The sequence below is a fragment of the Cinclus cinclus genome, chromosome Z, assembly GCF_963662255.1.
Source record: "Cinclus cinclus chromosome Z, bCinCin1.1, whole genome shotgun sequence".
NCBI lineage: Eukaryota > Metazoa > Chordata > Aves > Passeriformes > Cinclidae > Cinclus > Cinclus cinclus.
The window spans coordinates 84,724,556-84,751,937 of NC_085084.1; the positions used below are offsets into that span (position 1 = coordinate 84,724,556).

General features: G+C 53.2%; 1 protein-coding gene across 1 annotated transcript in view; it reads right to left on the bottom strand.

Annotated features, from left to right (window-relative positions):
- Positions 1–27,382, bottom strand: part of TCF4 (transcription factor 4) — a 145,471-nt gene that overhangs the window by 92,991 nt on the left and 25,098 nt on the right. The window contains 2 exon segments of the mRNA XM_062513990.1: positions 12,937–13,033; positions 14,720–14,781. Of these exon segments, the coding sequence (XP_062369974.1) occupies positions 12,937–13,033; positions 14,720–14,781 (159 nt within the window).

The following is a 27,382-nucleotide window of genomic DNA, read 5'->3' on the forward strand; positions in this document are numbered from 1 at the left end:
GCCAGGATCCCAAATCTCTCCGATCCTGGAACTGCTGAGGGTTCTCCAGTTCCACGGGCACCGGGAATTCTGGATTCCCCACCCCATGGAGATGGATCCCGACTGGCATTGATGACAAATGGGCCAATTAAAAGGGGGAAATATGCAAATGAGCTTCCCCTAATGAAGTTTGGTGCTGCCAGAATTCCCTGTGGAAAATCTTTCCCGTGGAAGAGGATGGAAGCACTTCCATGAATTTAGGAGCAAAACAAACAAACAAAAAAATTATTTTTCCTCATGGAAAGCCTTCCTTGGGATGTTGCAAATGGAAATCGATTTTATTTTTTCATCCCACCCCATTCCCAGTTTGTTTTTTATTTTAAATTAAAACGATCCCAACGTTTCACATCCACACTTGGCTGAGGCCAAACCCGTGGATTTAGGGTTTGGAAAAAAAATCCCAGTTGTGGTGTGGAGAAGGGAATGAAAAAAAAAAATCCCAGAAAATTCGGGATGAACGGATTTATTCCGATTGCTTACAGGTGCCATGACACCATCTGCCTGGGCATGCTGCCCATCCCGAAGGAAATTATCCCAAAAAATCAGCTCGGCTCGTTCAAACCCATCAGCGCTTTCCTACCGAAAGAGAAATTCAGATTCTGAGTGGGAACGACACAAAATCCCTAAAAAATTCCAATTATTGGGGAAAACTCACAGTGGGGAGGGAAAAGAGAGATTTTCTTTTTTTTTTTTCCCTGAGAATTGGGTAATTTTTGGAGGTTTTGTCCCAAACCGAGAGGCAGCAGCAGGGATGGGGAAATCATTGGATACATTAAAAAAAAAAAAAAAAAAAAATCAGAGTTCCTGAGATAAAAGCTGGGAGAGAACAGCAGTGCTGGGAACCAAAGGGAATTAAAATGGGGAAAAGTTTCCCTGAAATTCCTGCCGGTGCACGGAAATCAGGGTTGTTTTTCTTCGCTGCTCTTTTATTTATTTTTTTTTAATTTTAATTTTGATTTTTTTTTTTTTTTTTTTTTGGGAGGGCTGGAAGGAGTTAACGGCTCCCTCCCCTTCATTTGCATCTGGTGCTTTTAGTGTGTGTGTGTGTGTGTGTGTGTGTGTGTGTGTGTGTTTTTTTTTTTCCCCTTCCCTGAAAAAGTTGGCAGAGCCGCCGATTTTCCATAATGCAAGCATTTGGGAATTGTGAGCGGAATGAAACCGATCCAATCTCCTGACTGCGACATGAATTTTCATTAATTACAACCTTGTCAGCAAAAGCATTATCAAAGCTGAATATGAAAATGCTAATGAGTTCTCATTTGCATATTTTTCTTTGTTGGAATGTCATTAATTATTACATTTTATGATGATGAATGCAGCTGTCGAAGCTCTCCGATGCATAATTAGCCATCAGAATGCCAGGAGCCGATCAGCAGTTTTGGGGGAAAAGGGGGGAAAAAAAGCCAAAAGCAGGGAAAAGGGAAATAATGCCCCGAATTTCCCCACAGCTCGCTCCCAGCTCCCCTAAACTTCGGGCGGGCGTCGCTGGCGCCGCTCCCGTCCCGCTCCGGGAGCGCGGGGCCGCGTTTCTGACGCCTTCATCTCCAATTATTTCACTTTTTTTTTTTTTTTTTCTTTTGGGGGTGTATTTCTTTTTTTACATTTATTTTTTTCGGCTCCCACAATCGCAACAGCTCTTAATAAAAAAAAAAAAAAAAAAAAAAAAAAATCGTTATTCCAGCTTAATTAATGCCACGCTTAATTATAACACCATGATGTCAGCGGTTTTAATTAAGTATTGGCCGCGCTACAAGAGAGCGGCGCTCGGCAGCGAGAGCCGCTGCGGGCTGGTCGTGAGGGGATCGCAGCTCCCCGGGGTGCGGGACCGGGATGGGCCGGGATGGGCCGGGATGGGCCGGGATGGGCCGGGATGGGAGCGCGGGGCCGGGAGAAGGAGCAGGAGGAGCGGGAGCAGATGGGCCCATTCCACATGGCCAAGCCGATCAATCACAGCTGAAGGGCCCAGGTGCGGCGCAGCCGCGCGACAACGCCCCATTTCACAGTCTGTCACACACACAGACACACGGACGGACACGCGGACACACACACGCACACGGACACACGGACACGGATGGACACGCGGACACACACACGCACACGGACACATGGATGGACACACAGACACACACACACACGGACACACGGACACAGACACACGGACGGACACACAGACATATGGAGAGACAGACAGACACACACAGACAGACAGACACACACACGGACAGACAGACACACACACAGACATATGGAGAGACAGACAGACACACACAGACAGACAGACACACACACGGACAGACAGACACACACACAGACACACACAGACAGACAGACACACACACGGACAGACAGACAGACACACACACACAGACACACACAGACAGACAGACACACACAGACAGACAGACACACACACGGACAGACAGACACACACACACACACAGACACACACAGACAGACAGACACACACAGACAGACAGACACACACACGGACAGACAGACACACACACAGACACACACAGACAGACAGACACACACACGGACAGACAGACAGACACACACACGGACAGACAGACACACACACAGACACACACAGACAGACAGACACACACAGACAGACACACACACACACAGACACACACACACGCACTCTCACTCACACTCACAGCCCCACACCCTCCAGCACTGACTCCCCTTTCCTTTCCTTTCCTTTCCTTTCCTTTCCTTTCCTGAAACTTGCCTTGCCTTTCCTTTCCTTTCCTTTCCTTTCCTTTCCTTTCCTTTCCTTTCCTTTCCTTTCCTTTCCTTTCCTTTCCTTTCCTTTCCTTTCCTTTCCTTTCCTTTCCTTTCCTTTCCTTTCCTTTCCTTTCCTTTCCTTTCCTTTCCTTTCCATTCCTTCCCTTCCCTTCCCTTCCCTTCCCTTCCCTTCCCTTCCCTTCCCTTCCCTTCCCTTCCCTTCCCTTCCCTTCCCTTCCCTTCCCTTCCCTTCCCTTCCCTTCCCTTCCCTTCCCTTCCCTTCCCTTCCCTTCCCTTCCCTTCCCTTCCCTTCCCTTCCCTTCCCTTCCCTTCCCTTCCCTTCCCTTCCCTTCCCTTCCCTTCCCTTCCCTTCCCTTCCCTTCCCTTCCCTTCCCTTCCCTTCCCTTCCCTTCCCTTCCCTTCCCTTCCCTTCCCTCTTCCCTTCCCTTCCCTCTTCCCTTCTCTTCCCTCTTCCCTTCTCTTCCCTCTTCCCTTCCCTTCCCTTTCCCTCTTCCCTTCCCTCTTCCCTTCCTTTTCCCTTTCTTATCCCTTCTACCTTCCCTCCCTCTCTCTTCTCCCTTTTCCCTCCTCCTCCCTTTTCCCTTTTCCCCCCTCCCTTTTCCCTCCTTCTCTCTTCTCCCTCATTTTCCCTCCTTTTCCTTTCTCCCTTTCCCCTCCTCTTCCCTTTTCCCTTCCAGCTCCCCATTTTTGGGGCCGTGCAGCTCCATGCCCTCTGGCCATCACATCCCAAAATATTCCCCAAGGGCTCTCCCAGCACTGACAGAGGGCAGGAGGTCAGGAAGGGCTCCAGGCATTGCATTCCCGAGTTCTGGGAACAGGGAATGCTGCGGGGATCAGGAGTTTTCCCCAAATCCCAAAATGGATAAACCTGCCACAACCCTTCCCTAAAAAAAAAAAAAAAAAAAAATCGGGAAGAGCCTCAGGAATCATCCAGGTGACCACAGAACCACAGAGGGAAAAGCCATGAACATAAACCTGGAGAAAACCTTCGGGAAATTTCAGGAATACAGAGATGGAGGATCAAATTCCCTACGGAGGAATCCAGGGATACCTGCTGCCCATCCAGACATTCCAAAAAAAAAAAGAAAAAAAAAGAAAGAAAAAAAAAAGCTTCCCAAGTTGAAAGAATTCCCTATTCCCCCCGAATCTGCCACTCCTTTGGAAGCTGCCTGAGCTGCGACAGCTGCTGCATTAATAATAGAAAGAAAAAGTGGAATTTCGGGGAGGGTTCAAGGAACGCAGAAAGGCAGTGAGATGAAAATTCCAGCTTTTCCAAGCAGGCTCATGATGGATCGCCTGATTTTCCTGGGAGAAGCTGTGAGTCACTTTCTGTCCCGCTCACCTGGCTGGAGGTGTTGCCCAGGATTCATTTTCCACACATTTGAGTGGATAAACTCCCACTCCAGCTTTTTCTTTTTTCTTTTTTTTTTTTTGTGGTACAAGAAGCAGATGTGAGCGCCGGGGTCCTTTCAAAGGAAATTTCCCAAAGCCCAAGCGATTCCAGCTCCAGATCAAAGGCACTAAAACATCCATCTCCTCCCCCCTTCCCGGGTAATTCCTGGGATCTGAAGTTCTCCGTACGAGGCACGGATGGAAATGGGTGAGCAAGGGTGGATGCTGCTCTGCCTCACCTTCCCAAGGATGGGAACGATCTCCCTTTGCCTCAGGGGGAAAAAAGATGGAGAGGCTCCTTTGATGAGATCCCAGAATTGGGAAAACTCCGTGGAGGAGAAGCCCAAAAAGAATCCCCGGGGGAATTCTGGAGCCAGGCCGGGAGTTCTCCCCTGGATCCCGGAGTAACATCGGGCAGCCCCGGGCTGGGATAAACTGGGATGCGGGAGGTGTCCCCACCCCACAGGATTGGGATTGGGATGATCCTTCCCACCCAACCCATCCCGTAATCCCGTGACTCCTCTGTCCCAGCTCTCCCGTTCCCGCGAGATTCCAGAGGAATCCCATCCAAAGCTCGCTGCGGCATCGAGCTCCAGCCGTCGCCCACGTCCACGGGAGACGGGGAACGAAGGATCCCACCGGGGACCCGAGCTCCCGCAGCTCCCGGCTGGGATTTCAGTCCAGCCCTGCCCTGGACAACGTGCCTGAGCTCATCCCGGGGGGAGCGCAGCCATTTCCTTCCCAAGAGCAGCGCCGAGACGCGAAAGGGACACGGAAGGAGATGTCCGGGAAGGGGGAATGTGCTCCGTGTTCCTTTGTCCTCTCTGCCCGCTTCCTCCCATCCCGAGTTTTCTCCTTTCCTGACTCCTCTGCCCTTCATTATCCTCTTTCCTGTTGTTATTCTCCGAACTGGCAAAAATTCCCGACTGCACAGGCGTGAAAACCGGCCCCGGTTCCAAATATAAGCCCCGATGTAGGCCAGGGTATATTTGGCAAACACAAATCCTTGCCAGATTTACACGGCTCTAATAATAAGGTGACGAGCACCGCGGCAGGATTACATCTCCGGCGAGCGCCAGAACTCTTCCCTTCGACTTTGACTCAACCTTCCCACACGGATCTCAGCTCCTCAGCTCCAGGAAAGCCCCGGGAGGGAGAGCGAGCAAAGTCAGCGCAGGCAGCTCGCGATGGGCCGGTCCCCACCAGGCCTGGGACCCGGCGGGAGCACGAGTGTTCCCAGCGCTCCTTTGGGATTTGCAGCCCGGCGGAGCCCAGCTCCCCGCTCCGCTCCGTTCCCACCGCCCTCCTCCCTCCCTCCCTGTCGGCGGGAGAAGCGCTCCGGACGTGTTTGAGGCGTGCCGAGATCCCACCTCGATCCTCTGAGCGGGGAGCTGTGCGTATCCCATCCCGGGAGGAACCCGGGAGGCTGGGAGGTGCCCGTGATCCCTAAAATCCCTGCCAAGCCAGGCCGTTTTAGGATTCCCTGATTCACCTGGAATAATCTCACGGCCTCTCCCTGAGGAACGCTTCCCCCAGCACGCCTTCCCTCTCCTCCCGCTCTCCCTCTCCACGCAGCGACTCTTTGAGTCCGCACTCCAACACGGAGCTGCTGATCCACCACCCCAAAGCCCTTTTTCCAATCCCAACCATCCCAAAGCCCCGCGGGATCGCGAGGACGACGAATCCCACGGACCCTCGGCTCTAGGGACAGCCGGCAGGTTTCCCAGCTGGACAGACCCGCGCGGAGCGTTCCGCTGCCCGCACCCACCCAGCCACGCTGCATTTCCTGCTCCCTCTTTCCCCGTACAGCTCGCTGCCCTCGCTCCGTCCCCTCTGCAAATCCCATTACGGCACGGAGGAAGAACGTGGCAAGGAGGGAAGCGGGGAGGGGAGGCTCCTCCAAGACCAGTCCTTCCCAAAGCTCTCCAGGTGTGCGCCACATGAGCCCGGGGGGCGACGGCAGCGCGGCGCGGGGCATCAAAACCGGCCCACGTGGAACTCGGGATCAAAGCCGGGCCCAGGAAAGCTCGGCCGGGGGGAGCGCATCCAGCAGATCCCAGTGGGAACGACGGCACGGGGCAGTGGGGACAGGCAGCTGGGGCTCAGGTTTACCGGGAACATCCGGAATTTCCCGGCTGTCCTCGGGGATGGGGGAACGAGGGCAGCTCTGGGCCTGGCCTAAACCCGGCTCCAGCACTCAGGCTGAGAGCTGTGGGCTGACCCAGGCTCTGATTGTGCTCCAGAGGGATTTTAAACCCCCAAACCCAGTCTAGATCCATCTAGGCCTGGCCTAAACCCGGCTCCAGCACTCAGGCTGAGAGCTCTGGGCTGACCCAGGCTCTGATTGTGCTCCAGAGGGATTTTAAACCCCCAAACCCAGTCTAGATCCATCTAGGCCTGGCCTAAACCCGGCTCCAGCACTCAGGCTGAGAGCTCTGGGCTGACCCAGGCCCTGCTCGTGCTCCAGAGGGATTTTAAACCCCCAAACCCAGTCTAGATCCATCTAGGCCTGGCCTAAACCTGGCTCAAACACTCAGTCTGAGAGCTGTGGGCTGACCCAGGCCCTGCTCGTGCTCCACGCTGAATTCCCGAGGGATTTTAAGCCCCCAGTTCCTGGCCGGGCACGGCCACGAGGCGCAGGGCCGGGTGTTCGTCCCTGGGAACGTGACATCCACCTTCCTTTCTTTATTTACCCTTCCTGGGATGGCTCCTCTCTGCTTTAATCCGGGCACTGAGACTCACCCGCCCTGCCATCACCCAGTCTCGAATAATCCCTATTTCCTTCAATATTTCTTGCTTCTCTCCTGGGAAATTTAGAGCCGATTCTGGCATCTGTTCCCCGTCCTCTTTTGTGAACACTGAGGCGAAAAATCCATTTATTTTTTAGCAGTGTCTACATCATCTGTCAATAAATTCCCCTTCCCAGCTCTAAGAGGTCCTAAAATTCCCCGTCCTGGCCTCCTCCCCTTTCCGCGTCGCGACAAATCCCTCGCGCTTGTTTACCTTCAACTCGGGCCCTCTCCTGCTTTTCTCCCTTTGCTTTCCTTCCCCAAATCCAGCGTTTGACATCTTTTAGTCCCCATTTCCTTCCTCGCCTTTCATTTTTAATCCAGCCCGTCTTTCCCAGCTAATTCCCCCAAATACAAAGAGAAATACAAAAACGCACGCAACGGCAAAACCGGAATTATTTTGTCGGCCTCGTTTTCTCCTTCCCCTCATTTAATCACCACGTTTTGCTTCCCTCCTTTTTTTTTATTTTTTTTTTTTTCATTTTTATTTTTGGGACTGGGAAATATTCAGCCAGCAGCTGCACAGGAAAAGTTTGTGGGATAAAGGATTAAATGGGAATAGTCTGATTTCACTTAGAAAGGAATATAATCTAATTAAAGTCCTGCTGGTTCCTGTTAACTCCGTGCTCCGGAGTTGTTTTTTTTTTTTTTTTATTTCACGTGGTCCCGGGATCAAAGCCCGGCCCCGATCCCGGCTGCCTCGCCTGGTGTGAGAACCGGTGCTGCCCCTAATTCCGACCATATGGCCACGGGGATCTATCGGCACGAGCTTGGGGAGAATTCCCGTGCTTTCCTGGGAGCCCTGCATCCCCCTGGAGCTGCTTCCCCCTCGGATCCGAGCTCCCCCGACCCAAAAGCGATTGATTCCCCCAGAAAAAAACCCCAAGATTTTGTGCATCTGGCGAGGGAGACGGATCCACCCTTAGTGCTGGGTGGGGAGGGAAAAGCCCGCAGGGGAGGAAGGGCGCTGGGGCTCGGCCCCCTCTCCCTCCCTTCCCGGCTCTTTCCCCAGCACCACCCAGCCGAAGCTCCCCCAAAAAGTTGATTTTATTTATCTAACTCCTCCTTTAATTCCCCATCTCTCCACGCTGGGAAGTTCAGACTTCAGGGCCGGGCTGCGAATGCTTATTAATTAAACTCGGCTTTGTTGGACACTCTGGGCTTTAACTAAGAGCATAACAAACCCTTTGTTTTTCCCTGCTTAACGGAGCGTGACTGCCTATGGAAATGACCCACTAATTCACCAAATTTGTTTTGTTTCCCAGATTTTCCCACATGTCCATTTTCCAGCTGTAATGCAAATCTCAGCCCGCAGCCAGCCGCATCCCCCCGAAGAGCGGAGCGTCGGGACCTCGGGGTGACGCAGTCATTAAGGGGCTGCAGCCACTTCAGCCACAAAACTTCAGCCCCAAAAAGCAGGAATTCATCCTTAAACACCCCTTCTTCTTCTTCTTTTTTTTTTTTAATCTGATTTGCATTTCTTTGTGTTGTTGATGTTTTTTGGGTTTTTTTTTTTTTTTTTTTTAAACGATTGTTTCGAATCGCGGAACCGTTTCTGTTGGAAGGGATTTTTTAGAGTTCATTTTATTCCAACCCCGTCGCAGACAGGGACACCTCTCGCTTCCCAAATCCAACATATTTTACAAATTGGGTTCTTCCTTCTCCGTGGTGAATGTTTTCAGGAAGTCACTTCCAGGTTTCCCTAAATACCCAAACAGCTGGCAGCTCAAAATTCCCTCCGTCCCCAAAACAGCAACAAAAGCATTTTGAAAAGCCAAGGAAAAAAGACATCGGATTTTACTGGGAAAACTGCTCCTCTAGGCAGGAGATAGAAATTAGGGGAAAAAAAATCCGACCGTGGATCGGTGTGAGGGAGGTTGGAATTACGGGCAGGAATCTTGGATTACGGGCTGGAATCTTGGATTAGGGGCAGACATCTGGGATTAGGGGCAGGAATCTGGGATTACAGACAGAAGTCTGGGATTAGGGGCAGGAATATGGGATTAGGGGCAGGAATCTGGGATTACAGGCAGGAATCTTGGATTAAGGGCAGGATTCTGGGATTAGGGGCAGGAATCTGGGATTACAGACAGAAACCTGGGATTAGGGGCAGGAATATGTGATTACGGGCAGGCATCTGGGATTAGGGGCAGGAATCTGGGATTAGGGGCAGGAATATGGGATTAAGGGCAGGAATCTGGGATTAGGGGCAGGAATCTGGGATTACAGGCAGAAATCTGGGATTACGGGCAGGCATCTGGGATTAGGGGCAGGAATCTGGGATTAGGGGCAGGAATCTGGGATTAGGGGCAGGAATCTGGGATTACAGGCAGAAATCTGGGATTACGGGCAGGAATTGCTCCCTGTGCCCCCGGAGATGACGCTCGGGGCCGTTTCAAGCACAAATGGCAAGGAATGTAAACTTCCCTGCAAAGTCTGCAGGACAAACTCGTATTTCAAGGCTCCTCTCCAGTCGACAGTTTCTATTTATACGTCTGCTGCTGCTTCCCAAAGAAATGGAGATGTCCTTGTCATTTCTTTTTCAATGCCGAGCTCGGAATCCTGACTGGCAGCACTTACAAATCCATTAACTCTTGATTGGGAACGGCAGTTTTTACATCTCTGCCTTTTGTGCCTCCTACGAAGCGTTTTTCTGAAATGTTTTTCAAGGCTCTGCTCCACAGGAAATCGCGTGGGTTCGGGGTTTCTCCAAGGATGGAGAGTCCCTGCCAGTGTCCAAAGGCAGCGTGGATGGGGTTCGGAGCGGCCTGGGAGAGCGGAAGGTGTCCCTGCCCGTGAAAAATCCCTAAAACCCCTCCCATCCCAAAGCATTCCATGGCTCCACGAGTCGGGGAGGCAGCACAAGGTGGCTGCAAGAACCATCCCTGAAATTCCTGGACAGTTTTGGGCCATTTCCCTGCGTCCCCTTTGCAGCTGCCACAACAGAGGTGGTGTGAAAAGGAATTAATGTTCCCGCCGTGCCAGACACTGACGGAGAAAATCCCAAATCTGCCAGGCTGAAATGTAATCCCATTTGAGGAAATGTTGAAATCATTCCCGCAGAAGGTTAAAAAAATACGGAGCGGGCTGAGTCAGATCCACAGCATGGAAAATTTCATCCCAAATGTTTACAATTTAGCAATTGAAAGAGAGGCCTTTTAATGCTGTGTTGGGTAAACTTCACTAATCTGCAAAAAATTCCAGCTCTCCTCTTAATAACAGGAACGGAATCAAAGCTGCCGGGATGAAAAGCGTCGGCCGTGGCCGCGTTCGGCCCGAGACGGGGAAAATCCCATTAAAAAGGGGCACGGAGCAGCCAAGGAGCACTGGGTGGAACTCGGGGTCTCGGCAGCACTCGGGAGCACAAAGGTGATCGCCAAGAAGCAGAGGCTGTCCCGCTGTGAGCACAGCAGGATATTCCCAGAGGAGCCCCAAGGCCACCACAGAACCCGCACCCGACCGCGGACGCGCGGAAGGGATCGTCCGGAGCAGGGCGATCCCAGTCGTCCCGATCCCAGTCGTCCCGGAGCTCTTCCTGGCAGGAAAAGGCTCGGCGGGGTTTAAAAGCAGCTTCCAGCTTGTTGGAAGATGACGGGAGCGGGATGAAATCATTCCCGCCGGTGACGAGCCGGACCCGGGGACACGGATTCGTGGTGGCCTTGGCTGGACTCGGCGCTCTCTTTTCCGGCCTTGGTAATTCCAGTCGGGAGCGAGTCCACCCGAGGCAGCGGAACGCACCAGTACAAACCAGTTGGAGCAGGCTCTGGGTCAGAAGGAGGAGCGTGGAAAGGCTCCGCCCGCTCCACGTGCCGGCCCCCAGCCACAGGGACCTTCCTGGGGCGAGCGCGGAGCGGTGCCAGGAGCAGGGGAACGATGGGGTGCACCGGGAATAAGCGGAGCCGGAGGCGGCAGCACGGAGCCCCGCGCGGCCTCGCCCGGCGCGGCGTCCGGATTGCTCCCGAAATCCCAAATTCCCGCGCCGGCGTCCCGCAAGCGCGGCGTCCCGCCTGAACGGGGCCGGGCACGGCCTCCCGGTGACGGTGACATTGTCACGGCCACTGCCATTGGAAGTGCCGCTGCCATTCCCCTTCCCATTCCCATTCCCGTTCCCATTGCCATCCCACTGCCATCCCATTGCCCTTCCCGTTCCCATTGCCACCCCGTTGCCAGCGCCCACGCCATTGCTATTGTCATTGTCATTGGAAGTGCCATTGCCAGTGCCATTGCCATTCCCACCCCATTGCCATTGCCATTGCCACCCCATTGCCATTCCCACCCCATTGCCATTGCCATTGCCACCCCATTGCCATTCCCACCCCATTGCCATTCCCACCCCATTGCCATTGCCATTGCCACCCCATTGCCATTCCCACCCCATTGCCATTCCCACCCCATTGCCATTCCCACCCCATTGCCATTGCCATTGCCACCCCATTGCCATTCCCACCCCATTGCCATTCCCACCCCATTGCCATTCCCACCCCATTGCCATTCCCACCCCATTGCCATTGCCATTCCCACCCCATTGTCACTGCCATTCCCACCCCATTGCCATTCCCACCCCACTGCCATTCCCACCCCATTGTCACTGCCATTCCCACCCCACTGCCATTCCCAACCCACTGCCATTGCCACCCCATTGCCATTCCCACCCCATTGCCATTGCCATTCCCACCCCATTGTCACTGCCATTCCCACCCCATTGCCATTCCCACCCCACTGCCATTCCCACCCCATTGCCATTGCCATTGCCACCCCATTGCCATTTCTACTCCCATTCCCACTGCCATTCCCATTCCCGGTCCTATTCCCGTTGCTATTCCCACCCCCACACGGCACCACGATCTCCCAGTCCCAGCCCCGGGTGCTGCTGCACCCATCCCACTTCCCACAGCTGGGAAAACCCCTCTGAGGGCATGCAGAAACATCCGGAACTTCCCAAAGTCCTTCTCAGGAACTCTGGAATCCCATTTTTATAAAACCCTTTTCTTTCAAACTGCCAAAAGCAGGAGAGAGATTTTTCAGGAAGGCGGCGGCGAGCAGAGGAGGCAGAGAACCCTCCCAAAGCCCCCAAAGTCCAGGAAAAGCTGACCTGGGCAGGTCAGCCCCACCGTGGCATCAGTTAAAATTTCCGTGTTTTCCTTGGCATCTCTCGGCCTTTCCCAAACTCGTCACCGCGCGTTGGCCGGGAACGCGGACGGACAGACGGACAGACGGCTACGAGCTCCAACAGCGTCCAACAGCTCCCAGTATTTGGGGTTGAGGGGTGAACATTGGAGCCGTGCCGTGGAACATCCCAGCCCCAGCTCCGTGTTTTCCTTGGAGGGGGCTCAAGGACGTCAAGGATTCCAAGAGTTTGGTTCGCTCGCGGAACCTGGCCGCGAGCAACGCTCTGACATCGTTTGTTTACTGGAATCAAACTCATCACTCCACTTTAATTAAAGAACGGAGTGATGGCTCCCTCTTCAATAATCACCTTCAGTACAGAGCCCTGGGATCGTTCCAGTTGGAAAAGATCTCCGGGACCGTGGATCCCCAGCGTGCCACCCGGCCCTGAGCGCTGAACACCTCCAGCACGATCCCTGCCATCCCAGACAACATTCCCAGCGTCCCCCGCCTTCTGTTCCTCCGCTGCCTTTGCCGTTTATTCCTCAGCACTTCAAAAACTTCCCGAGCGTGTCCAAGGGAAGAAAGCTCAACCGAATTTTGCATCACAAATGCAGCACGAAAACACGGTTATAGATAAAATCGGGGTAAAATGGACAGAAAATACTCAACACCGTCGCAGCACGTTTTCCACACCTTCGAAAAACGGAAAATTGATCCAATCCAATCCCTGTTCCCACCCTCACGCCAAGCCCAAAAAAGGAGGATGAGGGCTTGAAGCCCCCCTGGATTTTATTTCTAGCGCACTGATCCCGCTTCCCCCACCCCAACGAGGGAGGAAATTCCATGTTCTTACTTTGTATTCTGGAATTGACAAAGGGAGGAGAGAGATTGTCATGTGAGCCGAGGTCTCTGCTCGCCATGTGGTCAAAGTGAGTCCCATCTCCATAGTTCTGGCAAGAAATTGGGAAAAAACACAGTTTTACACCTCGGAACGGCGTTATCCCAAGCAAAAATCCAGAATTCTCTACTCAATGTGAAGCCTGCTCTAAGAAACATCATTCCAATGGTTTGGTTTTTCGGTTTTTGTTTTTGTTTTTTTTTTGGGGGGGGGGGGGGGGTTTGGGTTTTTTTTTTTTTTTTTTTTTTTGGTTGGAGAGTTTTTAGTGCTGTTCCCAATATTTAGCTCATCAGAAAGAGAATCCTGAATGGAGGCCTGGGATGATGTTCCTGAAATTCTGTGCAGCACAAAAACCTTTTCCCAAGAGTTTTCCTGCTTAAAGCATGGAAGAAAGACTCTGGAGGAACCAGGTCTCCCGCTGTGGAAATTCCATTCCAGCAGGAAAAAGCGAGGTCAGGCTGTTTGCAGAATAATTCTGCCACTTAATGCCCAGCCTCGATTCAAATTCCCGAATCCTTCGCAGGCTCGTGCTCCTTTTCTTTCTATCTCCCCACCTCATTCAGGGGTTTGGAGGCAGAAATAATCGGTGTGTGCCAATTCCCAATTTCCTTTTCAAAACATTTTTCCCTCGGAAGCAATACAAGTGTCAAGGGGAAAAAAAAAGGGCAGGAAAATCAAACTGACAGATGGAAGCGGGAATGACGTCAGGGATGCAAAGCAGCACGGAAGAAGAAAAGGTGCTGGGATTCCTCTGGGGGGGGAAATGAGGGACCCCCTTTGGGAAAGGACACGGGCGGAGGATGAGGAGGGGAGGAAGACTGCTCTTCCTCGCCATCCCAGGGCCTGCAGCCGCCCTTCGGGTGAATGGAGACACGACTGAGAAGCGATGGAAGCCAAGTGAAATAAGGAGGAAGGCACTTGTGTTCGTAGGGAACGGAAAAGGGAATCATCCGTGGGGCTGGTGGCCAGCCTGGAGCCAGGGCAGAGCTGGGAAGATCCAGATGGGAAGTGGGGCTGCTCCAGGCTGGCAGCAGCTCGGGAGGATCCAGCTGTGCTGCTGGAAAAGGTGTCGAAAAAATGTGGATAGAGTGTCCACAAGCACAATTGAACTGACTGGGCCCAGCTGTCTCACGAATCCCACAGAAACCCGAGGCGGAGAGCAGCTCCCGAGGGAATTGTGCTCCTGCACGGGGAGGATGGGAGATCCATTCCAGCCTGGAGCAGGGCTGGGTGTGCTAAAATCCCCCAGATTTCCGCCGGGGACAAGGAGCAGGGTTTGAAGGCCTCGCTGCAGCGGCTGAGGGACGGGCAGGGACGTGGCCGCTCCGGGGACAGCCCGGCGTCCCCTCTCCGGCGGGGCCGCGGAACGGCCGGGGGTGGTCAGGGAATGCAAATCCCGGCCCTGGCTCGGAGCTTGGGCAAAAATCCCCAAAAAATCCCCAAAAATCCCAGTGCAGAAACCCTGGGAGGCGGCTGCCAGAGCCCGTCGAGAGCCGGTTAATTGATATTGCCAGAAACCACGGAATGGTCTGGGTTGGAATCGTCTCCTCCCGTGGGCAGGGCCGCCTCTGCCTCGCCCGGCTCCTCCCGGAGCCAAGTTTAGAGCCAGGCTCAGCTTTGAACAGCCAAAGCATCTCCAAGAAGCCATTGGAAGGAGAATCCAATTCCCGGGCGGAGGATTTGACATTTCCACCTGCGGGGAGCGTGGCTGGGGGGTAAAGGTGAGGATTTTACTTACCCTGGCTGGACTCAGATGTCCTGCATTCCCCCAGGACCCTGAGCTAGTTCTGTCTTCTACATCTGGGGACAAAAAAGTTCCTTTAGGCTTCGTGGAAATCATTCCCACCTTTTGTAAGGGGCACTGGGAAATTAACGCTTCCAATTAATCTCCCGGCGCCTTTAATTAAGAAGCAGAGGCCGGGAACCCCCGGCTTAAACGGGCTCATTGAAATTCACGGCGGGAAGGAGCTGGACCCTCAGGAATCCCCAGGGCGGAGCAGCAAAATTCCTGCATGGATCCAAAGCGACTTCAGCGGAGCAGCTCCCGTCCTTCCCAAATCCCAAAATTCTGCCCATCGCCAGGTTTGCTCCTCCATTTTTCACGGAATGGTTTTGGGATGGGGAGGACTGGAAGCGCCATCCCCCCACCCGGTCTAGGAAACTTCCCTGCTTAAATCCGTTCTCTTTTTAGGTTTGACCCACGCAGGTTTTAGGATCAGAGGAGGGCACGAGAACTCGAAATCCGGGGAATTTCCAAGATCCTAAACCTGACACGTCCACAGAGTTTAATTCTTCCCCCCAATTAAGGATTCTGCTCTCTCCATAACAGATGAACACGTTAATAGCACGAGACACTCGGAGGTAAATATTTAATTAAGCTCCAGGAAAAAAAAGAAAAAAAAAAAAAAAGGGGGGGGGAAAGAAACTGTGGATCATTCACCTGACAGATCCGATCAACCATTCCATTAGGTTAATTAGGCAGATTTTTTAAAATCAGTTGTGTTATGTAACAGGCAATTAACTCTGGGGAGCCCCGATCCATCTCCTGCTCAAAATTATGGGATATTATCCCTGTGGTTCTGATGGGCAGAGCTCCCAAAATCCAGAACACAGCCCGGTGTCCACTCTTAGCGATGGGGGGAGGAGAGAAATCCGAGAATCCAGGGAATGGCTCGGGCTGGAAGGGATTTTTGGGATGAGCGGGACACCTGGAGCTGGAAGGGATTTTTGGGATGAGCGGGACACCTGGAGCTGGAAGGGATTTTTGGGATGAGCGGGACACCAGGGCTGGAAGGGATTTTTGGGATGAGCGGGACACCAGGGCTGGAAGGGATTTTTGGGATGAGCGGGACACCGGGGCTGGAAGGGATTTTTGGGATGAGCGGGACACCGGGGCTGGAAGGGATTTTTGGGATGAGCGGGACATCTGGGGCTGGAAGGGATTTTTGGGATGAGCCGGACACCGGGGTTGGAAGGGATTTTTGAGATGAGTGAGTGGGACACCTGGGGCTGGAAGGGATTTTTGGGATGAGTGAGTGGGACACCTGGGGCTGGAAGGGATTTTTGGGATGAGTGGGACACCGAGGGTGCTCCAGTCAGGGATGGGGATTCTCCGGGGTGGGATTGCCCTCCCCCAGAAAAGGGACTTCCCACAAAGCCAGGATTCGTGCTGGACGTCCCCATTTCCCTGACATTTCACCCCAAAAGTGCCGACGGCTCCCGATTCTCTGGGAAGCATCACCGAGGAGCCCTAACGAAGTAACCCTGACGGACAAATCCATTTCTTTCTCCCTAATCAAATCCGAGCAGGTTGACATAACCCAGGGACTTAATCCAGTTATTCCCTGGTAATTGGAAAAAGGCCCTTTAGTTCTCATTAAACAATCTTTGGGGATCGCCAGGGAAGGCGGCTCCAGCTGTAATTCTTCCCAGGATCTTCCTCAAGGAAGGCTGGATTATCCAATTCCAGCATGGAGTTGGAACCACTCCGGTTTGAGCTGAGCTCCGGAGGGGAGAAAAGTGGGAGAAAACAGACCCAGAGCACAGCAGGATTCTCACAGCATCCTGGATTTCCAGCTGGGATATCGAGAGTCTCACACGGCCAGGGAATCGCTGGCGAGGCCGGGAGAGATCCTGTCACAGGGAAATTTGGGAATTCTGTTCAGGATCGAGGCCGGGAGAGATCCTGTCACAGGGAAATTTGGGAATTCTGTTCAGGATCGAGGCCGGGAGAGATCCTGTCACAGGGAAATTTGGGAATTCTGTTCAGGATCGAGGCCGGGAGAGATCCTGTCACAGGGTAATTTGGGAATTCTGTTCAGGATCGAGGCCGGGAGAGATCCTGTCACAGGGTAATTTGGGAATTCTGTTCAGGATCGAGGCCGGGAGAGATCCTGTCACAGGGAAATTTGGGAATTCTCTTCAGCATCCACAGCTTCTCTGGGCAAGCTGGAGCAATAAATCCCAAATTTTACGGGAATTCTGTCAAAAGGGAGCCTGCTGATTGTTGTTCTCCTATTCCAGCATGATAAACAGACATTTTGGGATTGCTGCTTCCCAAAACACCTTCAGCTGGGCCTGCTAATCCCAATTAATTTCAACAGTCCTGGTTGGTGGATGGAGACCTTTCCTGCTGTTCTGCTCTTCAAAAGAACTCGGATTTATCCGAGCATTAGGTTGAAAAACTACATGAAAAAACCAAGCTCAACAAAACACAGAAGGAGGATTAAAGAGGAAGATCAAGGGAAGAAGAAACCTGGATATCCGATAAGCTAAAGGACTGGAAAATTTAAAAGGCACGTCGGCGATCCAATCTCTTTTTTGAAGGTTTCGCTGTAAATATCACCAGGACACGAGAGGAGAAGCCCGGAACAAGGGGCAGGAGGCGACGGTGAGGAAGGAGCACGGCGCCGAGGCCTCGAGCACGTGGACGATTCTCTGGTGGAGGAGTTAACAACCATTTTCGTTGTCTGCCTGGATTTCCAGCGCTCCCAGGTGCAACGGGAGACAGCAGCGTGAAACAGCAGCCAACAAACCCGGGCTGCTCCCCAGAGAAGAACTCCCTTGCTCTGCTCCACTGGGGCCCAGCCCACCGTGGCCGGCGTCCTCCCGATTGCCCGCGGCACGGAGCGTGCGCGGCACGGCCCGAGCTCCCTCCGAGCTGCTCCGTCCCGTCACGGCAGCTTGAACTCCCTTTTCTAGAACCAGCAGGTGAGGTTTCGCTCCCTGCAGTGTCCAAGGCCAGGCTTGGGTCAGCCTGGGATATCCTGAAAATCCCTTCCGGCCCAGAGGTTGCCGGAGTGGGCCGAGATGCCAAAAGTTCTCCGCTTTTGTTCCCTTCGCTGGGACAAATCTGCGCTGAGCCTCACAATAAATAAATTGAATAAATAAATGGAATGAATTCCCACGTTTCTGCAGTTCGGACAGCCGGACAGGGACATCAGGATGTTCTGAAGAAAACACTGGGATGATGCTACGAACAAAAAAATACTGCTGGATGTGGAAGGGAAAATCATTCCAGCACAGAATTCCAGGCTGGAATAATCTCATATTCCCTTGCTCTGCACTGACAATAGGGGGGAAGCAGGTGGGAATCTCACAGGATAACAGTGAACTCCAAACAGAACGGTTTGGGTTGGGAGAAGGGATGTTAGGGATTATCCCATGCATCCCAACCCAAGGAATTCCTTAGGATTTCATTCCCCTCCTCAGACATTTCTTACAGGGTAACAGTGAACTCCACATGGAATCGTCAGTCCCAGAACGGTTTGGGTTGGGAGAAGGGATGTTAGGGATTATCCCATCCCACCCAACCCAAGGAATTCCTTAGGATTTCATTCCCCTCCTCAGGCATTCCTTACAGGACAACAGCGATCTCCAAGCAGAGTATCCTGGCTCAGAACGGTTTGGGATGCTAGGGACTCTCCCGTCCCACCAGGGCCCTGCCCAGGCTGTCCGTGGACACTTCCAGGGATGGAAGCACCCCCACAGCCCGTTCCAAACCAATCCCAAATGTAGCAGAACGCCTGCACGGCCGCTCCTTGCCCGGCCCCGAGCCCAGAACTTCTTGGGACACCACAGCTCCCCCGGCCGAGCGTTTCTCTGGCACTTTTGGAAAACCTCCTCTCTCCTGGGAGCAGCTGAGCCACGAGTGCAGCCCCTGAAGGCTGTGCCAGGGCTGGATTCCCTTTGATTTTCCGCGGGAAGCTCGCGGAGCGGGAGCCCCTTGAAGGTTCCTTCATCTCCTACCTCGGAGCTCTGCCCTTTGCTCCGGCAGCATCTGCTCCCTTTCAACCTGCCCATCTGCTCCGCAGAAACTTCCAGAAGGAACAACTCCTCATTAAAACTAAGAAAAAGCCAAAGAAAAACCACCTGGAAGTGGAAGATGGAAGTGGCTCTGTGTCTCGCCCCCCCCGGATGCACTAAGAACGAGTTTGGGTCTTTTTTTTTTTGGTTTTACATCATCCCTCAAGTCGTGCTGCTCATCAGAGAGCTGCAATTCCAGCTGGGAAAGAGGCCCTGGCTTTCTCCAAGGTGTTTGGAGCACATTCTGTACTTCTGCAGCCGACGGGTCATTAAGAACTAAATTATCCTTACGAGTGTCTCTGAAAGGAATAAATTACATCCCTCCGGCACGCAAGGAGGAATTCCGCCCCATCCCTCTCCCCGGAACGTGTCGCAGGACCCCGCCGCAGTATTTGTCCCCGTCACTCAGCGATGCAAACCAAACCCGAGCTCCAGAGCTGCAGCCTTCCCATTTTCCACGCAGCTCCTCTTGAATCCCGCCGGGATTTTCCCGCACGGCCCGGGGCAGCTCTCAGCATTCGCCGCGCTGAGCCCGGCCCAGAGCTTCCCCAAAGCTCCGAGGATTCTGGGATTTCTCCCGGCTGAGCCGCTGGGAGATGGCCGGGGCCAGCACATCCTGGTTTACCCCAGCGCGGATAACTGCGGATTGCTGTCCCCGGGATCATGGGAATGGGGATATTTTTATATCCCAGCTCCACAACAGATTCCCAGCCCGCAGCAGACTTCCAACAAAGCTGGAAATGTGGGACGATCATCTCCAGACACCCAGCTATCCTTTAACACGTCTTGGCATTTGGGACAGCCGCTCCGTTCCAAACATATGGCAGGGAAACTTTCCCACCCCAAGGAATCGGGGCCTTTGCTCCCTCCTGCTTTTGATTCCAGAGCACTTTGAGGACTCTGTCCTGCACCTCCACGGCCTCCCTGCGCACCTGGGGCAGGTTTTCCCATCAGGAAAAGCATCAGCACGGCCAGGAATGTGAGGGTGGTTTAATCCATCACTCCTTTTCCCCTACGAAAATCCTAAAATCCTGCAACACTTTGGATTGGAAGGGAGTTCAAGGACCGTGTCATTTCACTGTCCCACCCAGCCTGGGACACTTGCAGGAATGCAGGGGCAGCTCCTCTGGGAATTGCAGCCCAGTCCCTCCCAGTTCCATCCCAAAACCCCAACTCCATCCCTGCCGTTCTCCCACCGGGGCCTTGGCAGCACTGGAGGGGATTTCCAAGGCCCAATTTATTTTAATTATCCATGTTTAGAAGCGAGTAAACAAAGAGGGATGGGTTTAATGAGAAGGGACAAACAGCACGGAAGCAGCTGGAAGGGGTTTTTTCGATCCCAGTTGCTGTTTCGTTCCAGTCTTGAGCCGCTTCTGCCCCCAGATAAAGCCATTTTAATTTAGGCCGGAAATCTAAGACCAGTTTTTATTCACACGGGCACCTAAAGCCGTGCGTTCTCCACCCCTGCGAGCGCTGGAGCAGCCTGGACTAGGGGAACGCGTCCGTCCCAAACCACCCCAAAATCCTACGGCCCCCGTAGGAGTTGGGAATGCTGCGAACCTCCGGCTGCCCACAGGGTTGTACTCAGCGTTCCGCTGGGGGATCCCTCCCTCCGGGCAGGGAAGCAACTCCTGCCCTGCGCCCGTGCCCAGCCCCTCTCCCGGAGCCCCTTCGGGCACCTCCCGTGACCCCGAACACGACGACACAGCGAGAACGCGCGCGCCGAGCCCCGGAAAACCCAGTTCGTGCCTGCTCTCCCAGCAGCGCTGGGAAGGTGAGGGAAGGCAACGGCTTCCCAGCGCCCTGCCAATCCCAGAATTAGTGCCTGGCAAAGGGAGAAGTGGCCCGAGTTTGGGGGCCGGCCCAGCGACCTGCCTCACCTCCGGTAACGAAACCCCGCTACAAACACAGGCTGAGGTTTGGGATACGCTTTAACCCGCCCTGCTTTTCCTTCCCAGGCCGCTCTTTAATCCAGAGGTTTTAAACCTGCTGCAGAGATCCATCAACGTGCCGAGGGGAAGCCTTTTATTTAGGATACACATCTTTAAATTCCACTTCATTTCGCTGCATGAAAGACTGTTTAACCCCGGATCCCTTCAGCTACTGCAGGGCAAGAAAACACAGAGCAGCCTCGGGAACGGGAACGGGAATGGGAACGGGAAGAGCTGACTCTCAATTCCCAGCCTCTGTCACTGCTGGCTGTAGGATGACCTTAGGCTCGGTTTCTGCTACGCTTGGACTCCCCAGGTGTGGTTTAAGGGGTGTGGCTGCCTTCCCTTCACACCTTCCCAAAAGGAAAAGTGATCCCAGGAGCTGGATGTATCCCATGGCAAAGTGTTTGAAGAGTTCGTGGCCCGGCTGGACAGGGCTTGGGGCGGCCTGGGGTAGTGGGAGGTGCTCCCACCCCAACCTTTCCATGATTTCACAGGAACAATTCCCTGACACAGCCCACGGGTGCTCCAGATGGAATCCTTCAGAGCAGCGCGTACAAACCCAAACTCGGCATAAATAAAACCCGATAGAAACCGAAATAAAACCTGCTGGGCCAGGCCTGGGCCCCACGATGGGCTCTGTGTGTGTCCCCTGGGATCCGAGCACAAGAAATAACAGCAGGACGTGCCTCATTTCCGAGGTTTTGGGAATTTCCTTCCTCTGGGCACTCACAATATCCTGCTGTGTGTGCAGGGATCAATCCTGCACAAAACCCCAGACTCTGTGCACAGCTGGGAAGGAGCTCTGAGGGGCAGCTGGGGTCTCAGATCTGGGAATGCTGGATTGGGAAGGTCCCATCCCGCTGCCCCATCCCAGGCTGGAATTTCCTGCCATGGCAAACCACATCCATCCACACTCAGTCTGGAGTTCCAGCTCCAGGGATGAGCTGGTTCCTCCCCTGAGCAGCTCCAGAAGCTCAGCAGGGGCAGAACCCCCCCCAGGGATGGGAAAACCAACCCCGGGTTCCCAAAGGCAGAGCGAGGTTTTGGAGCTCAGGCTGGGAACTGGAGCTTGGAAGGAAGTTCACACACAGCACAAGCGGGAGCCAAACAAAAGCCATTGTGTGGAGAGGAGCATTAACCAGAATTAATATGTTTTAGATTAGTTGTTAAAGAGTACCGGGATGACACTTGAGGGATTTGGATTAAAGAAACCCCACAGATTTACTGGGAAATGGTATTTATAGGATCAGGTGAGCCCTCAGTTGCAGGGACCTCATCGCTCCAAGCCCCATCCCAAATGGAAGGAATCATCCTCGTGAAGCTGCTCCTGCTCCCGATTAATTCCGGCGTAAATAAAACCCCCAATCAGCCCCAATTTTCCCAAGGGAAGGGAAACAAAACCATGTGGCCCAGCTTGCTCAACCGCTCCTCCAAGTCCGTATTTCAGCCTTTCCTCGTGGAATTAGGCGTCCCCAGAAATGTCAGCCAGCCCATAAATCCCTGGGATGGGACCAGAGGCACCGCAGGTTCCCGTTCCCGTGTCAGCAGAGCATCCCAGCCCCCGAGTTACGCAGGCATCTCAACCTGCCTGTGTGGGATGGAGGGAGCAGGGACCCCAGGTCCCACCCAGACCCCATCCCAAAGGGCCCCACACGTCCCTGGGGTCACACTGGGCACTGCCTCCTCGCAGGCTCCTTCCTAAATTCCAACAACTCACAGTTGCTGTGCCTCTTCCCTATTCCGCCTTCCATAAAACCAGGAATTGGGCAAAGTAAATCAAAGACTCAGCCCAAATTTAAACCCAAATTCAAGCCCAGGGTGACTGGGATTTACTGGAGATGCTCAGCCCCAAACTGGGCAGTTCCTCCTCACAATCTCTTTCCTAAATTCCAACAACTCACAGTTGCTGTGCCTCTTCCCTATTCCACTTTCCATAAAAAACAGCAATTGGACCAAATAAGTCAAAGACTCAAACTGAAGCCCAAATTCAAGCCCAAATTTAAGCCCAGGGTGACCGTTTTTTGCTGCAGAAGCAGCCAAGGCAGCCCTGAGTTCCCTGTGTATTTATTTTTCATAGGAAATCTGGATAATGGAAAGCACATCCAACCTCTTGGACTCCTCCCATAAATATCTCAGCAGTCCCAAACCTCCGAGCACGAAGCAAACCCACTCGGCTTTGACTCCTCTCAGGAAACTCTCAATGATTTCTGTCACAAAGTGCACTCATCACTGTCTCTTCTCCAACCCTTCCTAACTGCTCTGTTTCCAAAGTGTGTCCCGACTTTCTCTCCAGGATTAAGTCGAAATTCTCATCTTTGCATCTCTGATTTTTCCTCGGGACCCAGGCTGGCATTTGCAGCGCTCCCCGAGGGATTTTCCTGTTCTCTCACTTTACCAGCAGGAAATAAACTGAGTTTTAGGCTCGTGGAAGGACATTTAGGCAGGTATGGAAGGGAATTTGGAGCTGTGGCTGTGAAAAGCCCTGGAAGTTACTCCTGAGAGCAAAGTTCCTCCTTCCCAGAAATGTGAGCTGGAATACCTGGAATTATGGAACGCTCTGGGTTGGAAAGTCACCTCCTTCCACCCCTGTGCCATGGGCAGGGACACCTCCAGCTACCCCAGGTTCCTGCAGCCCCAATTCTCATAAATCCTGACCCCCAAAAAAAAGCCCAACCCAACCAAAACAGTTCTGGTCACCCTTGAAAAGAAGGGAAATCCACGTTGTTTGGGCCATGGGAAAATCAGAGGAAAATCTCCAGGAGAGGGAATTTGATCCTAGCTGGGGTTAACTCCGAGAATCACACTCAGGGTTTAACTCCACATGGACAGAAATGAAGAGATCCATGGCCACCCCCGTGGAGATGAAATGACATCAAATCCAGAGTTTGGAGGCGCAGGGATCCACCACAGCTCCCAGGGAGCTCCAACTCCCTGTTAATTACCCCTGGGAAATAATTGGGTACCAAAGCTGGGCACACTCCTCACTCTGGCAGCTCATGACAGATTCAGCTATAAAGTGCTGAGAAAATACAGACAATTTTCGGAGCAAGTTGATCAGAGTGCAAATATTGATCCTTTTGGCCTCGTTGGCGTTCCCTAGGTTTCCTCGGAGCTCGTTAATTAGGGGTAGAAAGGCAAACTCCGTGTGATCCAGCATTAAACCCCAGTTTGTGCTAACGGCTCCTCTCATCTGGAATTAGCAGAGCTCCCGACAGGAAGCACAGACGAAAACCAGACTCGGGGCTCTCCCTGCTAGGGACAGGATGGAGCAGGAGCGGCGACACCAAGCAGCGGCACCCAAGGGTGGAGCTCAGTCTCGAGCTCAGTTTTTAACAAACCCAAGGTCAGGTTGGATGGACTTGGAGCAAGCCGGGCTAGGGGAAGAAGCCTTAAAATCCTTGAAAGCCGTGGCAGTGCAAACTGCTGGGATCTCCCCGCGGGCGCGGCGGCTAACCTGGAATGTGGGAAATCACCCAGCTCCTTCTGCTGTGACCTTTGTCCAGGAGGATTTGATAGCAAACTCCTAATAAAGGAGTTGGCAAACACGTCGGGAGGCAGCCTTGGCTTTCCTGCTCTCAGTGGGAAGTTTATAGCCTGGATTCTGTTCCAATGGCTGTGCATACCATTAGCATATTTAAATAGGCTGCTTCCCAAATTAAAGTGGAAGCAGCTATAAAATGCTGTTGGCTGTGCTCAGTGTCTCCTTCTGAATCAAAATTCAGCCTTCCCTGAGATGTTTTTGTTTTTTGGTTGGCTTTTTTTTTTTTTTTCCCCCTTGAATTTCCACAAAGAGGGAAGACTTTGCAAGGAAAACAAGCAAGGAAAGAAGAAGTGCTCGGTGTTTACTCCTGAGAGCATTTACCAGCAGCACCGGGGAGAAAAGGAATTTGAATTCTGCTCAGCATTTCTACCTAGCAGACAAAAACTGTGCACCAGGCCGCTTTTCAGCAATCACTTTCCCTGCATTATCCCAGTTTCCCTGGGAGGGATCCCCCAGAGCAGAGGAGCTCCAGCCCCGGGTTTGCAGAAGGTGTCCCTTTCGCGACCCTAAAAACCATCTAAAAGCGCCAGGAAACCTGTCAGGACCTCCTTCTGCGAGGTGCTTGTGTTCATTGCCTCCTCCCCAGCCCGTTCTGGAGCCGGAGAGCACAGCCTGGATGGAGCTGCATCCCCACAGGGAGCATCCAGAACACCACACAAAGCAGGAGGGATCTGCTCCTCTCTTCCTGCCGAACCGTGGCACGAAAGCAAAAGGAAACACATTCTCCTAGTCCAGCAGAAATATTCAAGGGGGTGAGTCAGGAGTTCCAAAAATACATTTCCTAAGCTGCAAAACAGAGATGGGTGTTGCCATGGCACTTTGGGAAAATTCACAAGTCTCCAGCTTGTTTCAGAGATGAATCAAATCTGAGCGAGCCGAGTTCTCGCCCGCGTTCGGTCACTTTTGCCACTGATTTCATTTGTTGTTTTTTCCCTGCATTTCAGGTTTCAAGCCAAGCCTCCGAGAGGGATTTAAAGGGGCAGGTCAGTGCTTAGCAGGATTTACACAAGTGCCTGGATACCCCATTCCCAATGAGCGCAGAATCCTGGCATGTTTTGGGTTGGAAGGGACCTTAAAGGCCATCCATGGGCAGGGAGAGCTTCCACCCTCCATCAGGCACATCCATGAGAAACGAGCTCTGCTCTTCCCAAAATCCTCTTTAGATCCCTGTCTCCATCAGGCACATCCATGAGAAACGAGCTCTGCTCTTCCCAAAATCCTCTTTAGATCCCTGTCTCCATCAGGCACATCCATGAGAAACGAGCTCTGTGCTTCCCAAAATCCTCTTTAGATCCCTGTCTCCATCACACACATCCACGAGAAACGAGCTCTGTGCTTCCCAAAATCCTCTTTAGATCCCTGTCTCCATCACACACATCCACGAGAAACGAGCTCTGTGCTTCCCAAAATCCTCTTTAGATCCCTGTCTCCATCACACACATCACAAGAAACGAGCTCTGCTCTTCCCAAAATCCTCTTTAGATCCCTGTCTCCATCACACACATCCACGAGAAACGAGCTCTGCTCTTCCCAAAATCCTCTTTAGATCCCTGTCTCCATCACACACATCCACGAGAAACGAGCTCTGTGCTTCCCAAAATCCTCTTTAGATCCCTGTCTCCATCACAAACATCCACAAGAAACGAGCTCTGCTCTTCCCAAAACCCTGCCGAGGTCCCTGTCTCCAAATGCAGGCCCTGATGCCTGTGGAAATCCAGCTGTTGCAGCTGGAACCTGCAGCAGGATCCTCCCCAGAACCGGAGCAGGATGGAGCCAGCCCACAATGAAAGCCTCCATTAAACCAAAACACCAAGGTGCACTTCGGCAGGTGTTCCCAAAAAAGAAAAAAAAGAGGGGAAAAGCGAAAGCGCATTGCCAGTCCTGGCCCTTATTCACATCTGTTTAAGCTTGGAACGTGTCCAAGGATTCTGCCATTCCCTGAGGAGGAAAAGCAGGATTGGAACGGAAAGGGAGCCGGGTCCAAGACAACGGTGGCCGTGCCCGCGGATCTCCGCGTCCCCACGGAGCTCCACAGCAAGTCCTGGGAGCAGGGCACCCAGTGTGACCTCCCCGAGGTGTCCTCCCACGGGGACAGCCCTGTCCCCTCCCCGGAGCCGCCCTGGGCCTGCTCCCAGCAGGGCAGGAGGGAGGGAATGTCACCTGTGTGTTCCAGGAGCCAGGGCCGCTCTGGGCCGGGGCTCCCCACCCTCCCTTCCCAAATCCCATTCCCAGCCTGCTCTCCTTGTCCCAGTCCCTCTCCTGGAGCCCCCCTAGGTCCTGGCAGGGGAGCTGAGGTGTTCCTGGATCCCTCCCTTCCCAAATCCCATTCCCAGCCTGCTCTCCTTGTCCCAGTCCCTCTCCTGGAGCCCCCCTAGGTCCTGGCAGGGGAGCTGAGGTGTTCCTGGATCCCTCCCTTCCCAAATCCCATTCCCAGCCTGCTCTCCTTGTCCCAGTCCCTCTCCTGGAGCCCCCCTAGGTCCTGGCAGGGGAGCTGAGGTGTTCCTGGATCCCTCCCTTCCCAAATCCCATTCCCAGCCTGCTCTCCTTGTCCCAGTCCCTCTCCTGGAGCCCCCCTAGGTCCTGGCAGGGGAGCTGAGGTGTTCCTGGATCCCTCCCTCCTCCATTCCAGCCTGGCTGCACAATCCTGGATCCCAGAGCCTGTTCCTGGGAGCAATTCCAAAGGAATCAGGAGAACAGGATCACTTCCCTTCGAACAAAACCTGCTGAGATCCCAGCTTCCAAAAGTGCTCTTCCCCAAGTATGAACCCCTTAACGCCCCTTCTGAATTCCAGAGGAAAGCAGGGAACAGGCAAGTCCAAAATGCAAAGTCTCCACTTCCTGTGAGGTGCAAATTGGCTCGGGCAACAGAAATCCAAATCAGGTGAGAAAATTAATAAATGAGCGATTTCCTGGGATTTAATAATCCTGCCTCCATCATTCCCTCCAGTGGATCAGCCCAGGGTTTACATTTGCAGCCTCCCTGTCACAAATAAACTCGACACCGTTCTAACATTTCATGCTTCCGGGATTTCTTCAAGGATGGCAAGAAACAACTCCCAGGGAGCGTTTCCATCGGTCAAAGTGGAGAAGGAGGGAAAAATCAAGGAAAAGGAAGAGCCAA